The 10,257-nt window shown below is 43.4% G+C and overlaps 1 protein-coding gene across 1 annotated transcript; it reads right to left on the bottom strand.

The window, feature by feature from the left end:
- Positions 1 to 700: 700 nt before the first annotated feature.
- MAGEE1 (MAGE family member E1) lies at positions 701 to 3,499 on the bottom strand (the record flags this gene model as incomplete). The annotated part of the gene is made up of 1 exon (XM_080910686.1): positions 701 to 3,499. One exon carries the CDS (start codon positions 3,497 to 3,499, stop codon positions 701 to 703), a length of 2,799 nt encoding a protein of 932 aa, XP_080766812.1.
- Positions 3,500 to 10,257: the final 6,758 nt, after the last annotated feature.

The following is a 10,257-nucleotide window of genomic DNA, read 5'->3' as shown; positions in this document are numbered from 1 at the left end:
CTCCTCTTAACTCCCATAGAACTCTCCACATTACTATATAGCACTTAGTGTATCATAACAAAACTGCTGGTCCTTTAGGTCCAGAGAAGATGCTATGTCTTGTATATGTCTATCAAACTATAACCAGAATATATTACTGTGCTCATTATATGAGAGAAATTAATGAATTAGCATTATTTTATTTATTACACTTTTAATTTTCAATACATTTTAACACAGCAAAGCAAATACAGGTAAACACTAGTACCCTTTACACAATAGCAGACAAAGGGGAGCCACAACTTAGTGCTTTGTCACTTGTTATATATTTGTTTAACATCTCAAGCTAGATCACTTTACTGATGATTTTTTTCAAGCTTTCAAGGAAAAGCCTATATCTATAGCTATATGCTATATATTCTCTTTCAGACACTGCAACGAAATGGAAAGAGTTCTAAAACACTTTATAACACTATCAAAACTCTTACAGCACAAAGTACAGCAGAGACAGTAACTGGTCAATCACATTTACATCACTGGACGGTATTAGTAAAACAAGGGAAACTTTTCAAGATACCAAACAAGAACTAAATATGAAAAAATACATGAATGGAACTGGAACACAAATATCAAATACAATACGTACCCCCCACACACACTCCCAATACATGAGAACCAGGGCTCTAGGCCTGGACACTGAAGGCCTCACTGACACATTAATCTATCGCAAGTTGCGAACAACCAATGGGCGGCGCCCAGCTTCAGCTCTATTGGCCTCATCTTCCATGGCCTCTCTGTACTGCTCCGGCCAGTCCTGGGGCTCCTTTCTGTGGATTCGGGCCACATATCGCAGGGCTTTCATCTTGGAGGTTTCCAAGCGGGCCCTAGGGCCCCATACAAAATCATATTGCACCGGATCACTGTCAGGAACCCGCAAACTGTCTATGTAGCGCTGACTCAAATACCTACAGGTAATCACATGCTTTCTCCCATTTTGAACCCCCAAGCCCCTCAGAAAGGCCCAGACTGCAGACTCCCTAGCATGGTTGCCCATTATAAAGATGAAGCTCAGAACCTGCATTAAGAAATTGTTGCCGGGCCTGTTAGGACTGTCCATAATCTCTTCTGTATCTTCCATTTCTCTTCGGTTGTACAGGGTGTAGGAGTGGTTCCTGGGATCCAGGACCACTAGCTCTGTCCCATACACATGGTTTAGGGTGCGAGCAGCACGATTCAGGAGGTCAGGGAACACCTTGCTACACTCTCGACCAATGTAATACAGGATTCCCTTCTTTGGTATAGGCAGCTTAGTTGAATCCATCAGCAGAAATAACTGGACCAATTTCCTTGACTTGCTCTCTAATCTTGACTCAGGCCAAGAATGGGGAGAATATTTTGAGGGGCAGCCAGGAGCGTCTGAATCAGTACCCAGTAGCTCTGGAGAAACTTCTTGAAAAAGGGGCCTCCTAAAGTGTGGAACAGCTCGCCAGTTACGAGCAGCACCTCTTTCAGCATCTTCTTCCAGAGCTTCATTGTATTGTGCTGGCCAGTCCATAGGGTCTTTGTTATAGATCTTTGCCATGAACTTCAGAATTTTCATCTTGGTGGTTTCTACGCGGGATCGTGGGCCCCAGTAAAACTCATACTCCACTGGTACACAGTCCGTTATCGGCCTGTAGTCCAAGTAACGCTGCCATACAAACTCTACAGACAGAAGTCTCTTCGGGTTGCCAAAAACCGAAAGCCTTCTTTCACGTTGCACTCCGAATCTCCAGAGCATCTCCCAAATATCAGCTTCTCTGGCTTGGTTACCATTTAGGAATATCTGTCCCAGAATCATCATCAAGAGGCCCATCTTTGGCCCATTTGGGATGTCTTCTAACCCTTCAAAGGGCACCGGTCCCAGTTTGTTGAGCAGGATGTAGGTGTGCTCCTCAGGGTCTAGCTCCTTCAGTTCAAATCTAAAAATGCACTCCAGGTGGGCTGCTGCTCGTCTGAGGATCTCTGGGAACTGGTTGCGATATTCTTGGACAATGAATTCCCTCATTTCAGATTCCTTGATAGGGTACTTGGTCTGATCCTTCAGCAGAAGAAACTGCAACAATTCTGCAACGTTTTGCTCCATGGGATCCTGAGGCTTCAGCGTAAGAGCAACGTGGGCGGTGCCCAGGCCCATAATAGTAATGGAGTTGGAATTCTCACTGTCTCTCAGGACCTGGAAATCCAGGAAGCCTTCTGCACGCTTTGGGCGTACAGTCGGATCATCAGCCTTTTGCAGAGCAAGGGACTTGCATAAGTTCATGCCCACGGAAGCACCGCAGCTCAGTGTTTCCTCGGGGTTTTCTTCTTCAGTGGGCGTCCCAGAAGTGCTAGGGCCTTCAGCAGCTAGGGCCATCTCTGAGGTACTCGACCCCTCCCCCAGGCTGTGCAGCCCGGAGGTGCTTGGGCCCTCCCCGCAGGGAAGCAGCCCGCAGGTGGCAGATTCCTCCTCGGCGCAGGGCGCCAGCAAGCTGCAGAAGCCCTCGGCGGAAATGGATGACAGGGACGTGCTCAGATCCTCGGCTGAGGTGCTCAGGCTCTCGCAGGCAGCTGATGGCACCGAGGTGCGCAGACCTTTTTTGGAGGTGGGCGGCACACTGTCACTACACTCCTCCAAGATGATGGGCGGCACCCAGGTGCTCTGGACCTCACCGGAGGGGGGCGGCATGGAGGTGCTCAGTCCCTCAGCGGAGGGGGGCGGCACGGAGATGTCGGGTTCCTCCGAAGCCGAGAACAGCACAGAGACGCTCAGGCCCTCACCGTAGGTGGGCCGCAGGTTGATGCCCAGTCCATTAGAGGGAGTGGGCGGCACCGAAGTGCTTGGGGCCTCACTAGCGGGGGAGGGCACGTTGATACCCATTCCCTCCGAGATGGTGGGCGACACTGAGGTGCTCAAGCCCTCACCAGAGAGCAGCGGCACGGAAATGCCAGATTCCTCGGAGAAGGTGGTCGGCACCGAGGTTCCCGGGCCCTCACCCAGGGTGGGCTGCACGTTAGGGCCCTCATCAGAGAGGGGCTGCTCGGAGATGGTCAGCCCTTCTGAGACAGTGAGATGCTCAGAGGCCTTTGAGCCCTTAGGAGCAGTGGGCGGCACAGGGGTACTCGGGCCCTCCGAGGCGGTGATTGACACAGCGGTGTTCAGCCCCTCGGAGACTGCAGAAGGCCGAGAGATGCCCGGACCCTTCCCGGAGGTGGGCAGCTCGGAGGTGTTCGGCCCCTCGGAGATGGTGAGCTGCCCTGGGGCGCTTGAGCCCTCTGAGGCGGTGGGCGGCACGGAGGTGCTTGGGCCCCCCCGGGGGGTGGGCAGCCCGGCGGTGCCAGGGCCCTCAGAGGCGCGGAGGCCCTGAAGGATCTGGGGATCGCTGCGATCCCGAGGGACGTCTGGGCCTGGCACGGCAGCAGGGTGACCCTTCCCGCTGTTTTTGCGCGCATTGCCCCTTCCTCCGCGGCGGCGGCGCGAATTCTGGCTTACCAGCGACATGGTCCTGCCGACCGGTGTGTTGAAGCTGACACTGACAGGCCCGCGATCTCACCGACGAGGGCGCGACGGGTGTAGGCGCCTCTGCACAGAACTGCCGCTATAGCAGGAACGCTGCTGCTGCCAGCCCCGAGCAAGTCGCAGGAGCAGGAATAGAAGTGGTGGGAAAGAACGAAGGTTCTAGGCAACAGTGAACGCTAGTCTCAGAATACTCGCCTCTCACACCCCGCCTTCTGCCGCAGTCTGCGCAGGCTCAGTTGGGCTCTGCGACAAGACGACCCCGCCCCGCCCAGCCCCTCCCGTGGGTTTGCGAAAGTGGACCTGGTGATTCTGCACCAAAACTGCGCAATGGCAGGAGGGAGGCTTTGATATGGCGAGACAAAGAGCTTAGGACATATGGGTAAATGGAAGCAATACTAGCTATTTCTCAAAAGTCAGGGTACCTAGTAGAAGGTTTCTACCCAAGTGTCAGGTACTTAATAGATTTTCAAAATTGGCAGTTAACATCTTTGGATTTGCATCTTCCTCAAAACTGTTTATTGGGCGGGGGGTGGTGGTGTGCGTGGTGCATGGAAGGGTGCAGCTTTCATCCCTTCCCTTGTCTCCACTGTCATTTTCTCTATCGAAATCTCCAAGATCTCTCAAATTACTGCCAGCTATAAAAGCCTGCCCCCTCTCTGAAGGCCCAAGGGGCTGGGATTTAGTTCTACTTAGGAAACCTGTAGCTAGCTAGAAAATTTCACTGTGCACAGTCCCAACCCTTACCAATAGAAAAATGTAATCTCTTTTGTGGGGACCTGCAATAGTGCTATTCCAACCACACCCAAAATTAATTATCCTAGGACAGTTAGCACCATGGGGTCTATTAGGAAAACTCACTGTCAGGTTTTGAAAACTGCAGTTAGCATGGTTCACAGAAGCAAGTCTTTGGGAAGGTTTCCACTAGTTACTAAAGAGCTACTGGAATATGAGCCACAGTTAAAGCATATGAAACTGCCCAGAAGTAGAAGGATAATGGACAGAGGGCAACATTGTTTCCTTAATAGGCCCCCATGGTAGCCGTATTCTGTATGTTACTGTGAAGTAAATCTTGTGTAGCTTTGTTCAAAGGAACTGGACATCATATGATGTCATATTCCAACAATATTTTATGTTATCCACCTTGCATTCAGCACATGGGTCCACAAAACTGATTATGGGCCTAACACACCATTACCTAAATGTTTGTCTAGTTAGCCTCTGAATCTTGGTGAATGCTCATAGTTAGGAGAGCAGGATCATCTTCATAAGTGAGACCTGTGGAAAAGCTTTCCAAAAGAGATGGATTCTGCTACAATCCACTAAAATCAGGCTGGCCAGAAACAAGGCCAGAATGCAGTTAAAATGCCATTTTATGTTCTGCTGCAGCTGAAGATACATGTATATTGGGGAATTGAGTGAGTGCTCCTTCTTGTTCATATGCGTGTGCATTAGAACTCATGTTTCCTAATGACTTTTGAAGCACACACACAAAATGGGGCTCTTCCATGGGCCTGCATAGATATCATAGAGATCACAATTTAAATAAAGTTGATAATTTAATAGCCACACACAAAATTATACCATGTCCTATAGAATAGTCACACACGGAACACTCAGAGGTGGTCACATTATTTAAAAAATAAACATTATCATACATTTGGCCTATTTCTGTTCCTTCATGACAGCTGTGTTTCAGCAAAGGACCACCTGCTCTATCATAACCACTCACAAGGAAACTCTTCTAGAAAGTTCATTTGCATAGTTTTAATAGCCTGTAGGATTCCTCCTTTATTTTAAGTTTCTAAAAAACTTGTTTTATTTATTTATTTTATTTTATAGTATCTTTTTTTAACTTTATTTTAAAAAACAAAGATAAATGTACAGATTTTAAAGCATTTTTGCATAAAAGTATACAAACACATTTTTATAAGGTTGTAATTAAGTATTTGTGGGTACCTATACATACACATATGTATATATGTAACAATAATATAGAAAAAGAGGTTATTAATTTGAGGAGATAGGAGAGAGACTGGGAGGGACTGTAGGAAAAAAAGGGGAGATGTGATACAGTTCTATTTTAATTAAAATATTTTTTTTCCTTTTTTCTTGATCTTCACACAGTCTGTGGGTTGTTTCTGGGGTGTTCAGGGCTTTTTGGGGCTAGTATCCCACTATCAGTGACTGCATGTTATGTCTGTTCTTTTGTGACTGGGTTATCACTCAGGATGATATTCGTTAGGCCATTGTTTCTGATAGCTGAGTAGTACTTTATTGTGTAAATGTACCACAATTTTTGTATCCATTCATCTACTGAAGGACATCTGGGTTCTTTCCAGCTTCTGGCTATTATAAATAGAGCTGCAATGAACATTGTGGTGCATGTATCTTTGTTGTGTGTTGGAGCGTCTCTGGGTTAAATGTCCAGAAGTGGAATAACTGGATCTTCAGGTAGTACTATGTCCAATTTTCTGAGGAATCGCCAGACTGATTTCCAGAGTGGTTGTATCAGTTTACAGCTCCACCAGCAGTGGAGAAGTGTTCCTCTTTCTCCACATCCTCGCCAGCATCTGTTGTCATCTGAGTTTTGGATCTTGGCCAATCTGACTGGTGTGAGGTGGAATCTCAGGGTTGTTTTGATTTGCATTTCCCTGATGGCTAAGGATGTTGAGCACTTTCTTAGATGTTTCTCAGCCATTCGATATTCCTCAATTGAGAAATTTTTGTTTAAGTCTGTACCCCATTTTTTAATAGGGTTGTTTGATTCTCTGGTATCTCGCTTTTTGAGTTCTTTGTATATTAGGCCTCTATCTGATGTGGGGTTGGTAAATATCTTTTCCCACTCCGTTGGCTGCCGTTTTGTTTTCATGACAATGTCCTTAGCCTTACAGAAACTTTGCAATCTCATTAAGTCCCATTTGTCAATCTTTGACCTTAGAGCTCCAGCTATTAGTGTCCTGTTTAGGAAATTTTCTCCTGTGCCTATAAGTTCTAAGGTTTTCCTGACTTTCTCATCTAATAGTTTCAGTGTACCTGGTTTAATGTGGAGATTCCTCCTTGAAGGTGTAGCAGCACCAGAATACCAACACATTTCTTCCCAGGTCAGCTTGAGCACGATTATTCTCATTGCTGTATGTAAGGTGTGTATTGAGAAACAGCAAACACAACTTGGCACGGTCTGGACCACACATGAACGAATTATAATCCACAACTTGTAGAAACCCTTTCAGAAAAGTGACACTTTAATCTACAGCACACATCCCTGGACACTCACCTGCTGCAAACCAGACCTTGTATGATGTTCTTTTGCTAACACTAGTAATGATCTAGGAAGCTAAAGAATAACTTCTGTGACAACCAGCCCCAAATGACCAGGACTTAATTAATAATTAACTGCTTCCATAATTTTTGTGTATTCTTCTAAATTATGCCCAACAATAAGACAGTCAAATATACAACTCTGAGAAATCACACAGGATGTCCCATTTTTAATTAGCTGGTCTGCAGCTTCCCCAAATTAAGTGCCAATCTATACATCACAGAATGTATAAAATACCAATCTGTTCATGTCAATCTGTACATACCATACTTTCCCACTATAAAATTTTCTCACTCCTCTATCTGCCATTGAGTCTCTGCTGAAACAAAAGTCACAGTGGTTGCCTCCTTGCCACAGTAAGCCTGGAATAAAAACTCTTTGCACATTGTGTGCTCTTTATTACTTCCACTATATATTATTTTAGGATGGCTCAAAAACACTCATATTGGAACTGGGATATGGCTCAGTGCTAGTGAAGACCTGAGTTTGAACCACCCCTGAAACACACACAGAAAAGCAACATTGATCAGAAATGCCCTTCAAGTACCTGCCAAAGTTTTATTGCTAATGTTTAGTAGGTCTAGTAAATAGCTATAAGTTGACAATTTGGATTGAAAAAACTCTTCTATCCTAATAACAGAGAGCTGTTAAGGGTTTTCCATAGAATCTAATATGGTTTTTAGTAAGAGGTATCTTTGTGGTAACATTTAAGAGCTTTGACTACTTAATATGGCAGCTAGCTTTTCAATGGTCGCAAGTCAGTTTTGACTAAGTATTATATAAAATTTATAGTTGGTACTGTGAGAAGTTAGGCTTTGGAAGAACATTTAAGTTGGGTATGCACTGCATTTTCTTACGTATTCATATTGCCAGTCGTGGTGGAAATACATAATTAAGTGCCTATGGCCACTTAGATTTGGTGTCTATAAATGGGACTTACTGGGGAGGAGGTAGAGCGAGAGACACCTAACAAGAAATAGGACAATAATTGTGGAGACTTTGTGTAGAATTATAATCATCTCATAAATGTTATATTTTATTTAGATAATTCTTTGGGTTTTGTTAGTATTGCCTTTGGATTGTAGTTTTCTGAGACAGGGTTTGACTATTATAGGCCAAACTTACCTGAAATTTGTGGTCCTTCTGCTTGAGCCTGCAGAGTGCTCAGCTTACACATAGGTGCTACCAAGCTGGTTTGGGTTATAACATTTTTAACATGCTTGCACCAATCAAGAGTACCTCAATTATAACACTGATTACATAGTCTGCATGTACACTTCTTAAATAGTATTTAAAATGTACTGAGGCTTTATTTATTGGATGGCAGTAGTTAGTAATAGGAGTTTAATCTAATTTGAAAGAAAAGTTAGACAACTTAGAAGTAGTTATGAACAAAAATGATACCTTAGAATCTAGCCTAGCCCGAATGTTCAAAATAGAAAAGAATAAAAGGAATTCTGGCCTTAGCACAATGATGACTGTGTTTATATTAATGGTATTGTCCAACCCAAATGCCCAACAGTGTGACTTTCTTTCTCCTTAATACATTCCAACATTGTATTTCCCCCTTCCCCCTGCTTGCTGACTCTTGTCAATAGTACATTGCCAGAGCAATTTGCTGATGGATATGTAGGTAACACTGACCATAATACAATATTCCAAAATAAGAAATGGATACAATGACAGAACAGGAATCAAAAGTCATGTAGGACCAGCATTGGCAGATTTGGTTGTTTTCTGGATGGTATCTTGTCAAAGGAGATAGCAAGAAAGGAAGAAGTGAAGATAGATCCCACCAACTCACTCCAAAACAACTTTTTAAAAAAGCATGTGGAAATGTTTATTTTTATATAGTGTCATTGTTTATATAATATAAACTATTAAGTAATAAGACAATTTATATCAAAGAAGCCAAATGCTTAGTGAGAGAGAAATAACTACAAAAATTTAAAACTTTAAGCTGTAAATTAATACTGTGTGATGTATAACAAAGGCAAAGAAAGTAAAATCACTTCATATGAACAGGCCAGAATGTACTAAATAGGACATGTCCGAATCAAATGATTTTGAAGGTTCTAAGCAGTACACAGCAGTTACAAAAGATTTCACACCAAGAACAACACAGAAATCTAAAAGTAAGAACCATACTCTCAGAAATCATAAGTAGATCCATGCATATTTAGGGAAGACTGTAGATGGTGGAGGTGTATCACAAAGCCGGAGAACTGGATGGAACCTCATCTGTGAAGGGGATTTTATGTTAAGAGACAAAATTGGAATTTTATTCTGAAGTACTCACCTGTTTCTTGATATGTCAGAAAATGCCATGCTTTTCAAATATAGTTATATATAACTTTGTCCAACTTAGATCCCAGAGAGCAAAATCATGTTCAGATTTAGGGTCTATTAGATTCACTTGCAGAACCCTGGATATTGCATGTACTTCAGTCAGGAAAATGCCAGTTCATTAAATTCTGCCCTAAGCATTGTTGGAGCTATGTATAAATATGTTAAAGTGACACAGTGTGCTGAGACAAATCATAAATTCAGTTCCTATTATAAAAATATCAAGTAGTCTTAATGTCAATGAGCAGAGCTTAGCTGTATATGCAAAAATTATACAAATTACAATGAGTACAATTGAAAATAATAACTACATTAGAAGATGCTGATTTTAAATTCTACCTTCTCTATATATGCATTTACATACAGAGATGCAAACAAAAATCTAATAACCTTTAGAAGCAATCTATAAAATGGGTGGACATATCTTGTGCTAATTTTAAAATAATGTTCCTTTTTTCCTTTTCATTTATTCTTCAAAAATAATGTTATTAAGCAGAATATAGTGCAAACAGTACTTAACATGTAACATTTTTCTATTATTACTGTAAAACAACATATTTACATGTTATAAAATAATGAAAATGTCCTCACAGACCAGATTCTGTCAATCATCCACATTGATGTTCACAGTGATTTTCTTTTCTAAATCAGTTAGTGTGAGCCTGCGTACTGGGGGCCTCACACAGGAAGATCTCTGGTCTAGCTAGGTGTGAGGGTTCAGAAAAAAGGGGGTCAGGGAGTGGGAACTGCTTCTGCTGCCTCTGCTGCTGGTGCTGCTCCACCTCCTTTTTTCTGTTGCTGCTGCTTTGGTTGCTCCAGGACATGGGCAGGGTTGAGCCAAAGAAGACTAGCCAGTGAGGGGTGCAAGGGAGCTTCTGGTGATCTCTCCCCCAAACAGCAGTGTTACAGCTCTTATGACAAAAGCTCTCAGACAACTAATTCCTGCACACTTTTAATCCTTCTGGATAGAATTCTTATATGCAGTTTTGGGACGAGTCAGGGTCTAATAGCAGGTACTTCCTATTGGTTTGGCCTGAGAGCTTGGGAATACCTCATCTACATATTTGGGGGCATG

This window comes from Micromys minutus, assembly GCF_963924665.1.
Source record: "Micromys minutus genome assembly, chromosome: X".
Taxonomy (NCBI): Eukaryota; Metazoa; Chordata; class Mammalia; order Rodentia; family Muridae; genus Micromys; species Micromys minutus.
The sequence above is the reverse complement of the archived record's forward strand: the minus strand, read 5'-3'. Positions and strand labels throughout refer to the sequence as shown.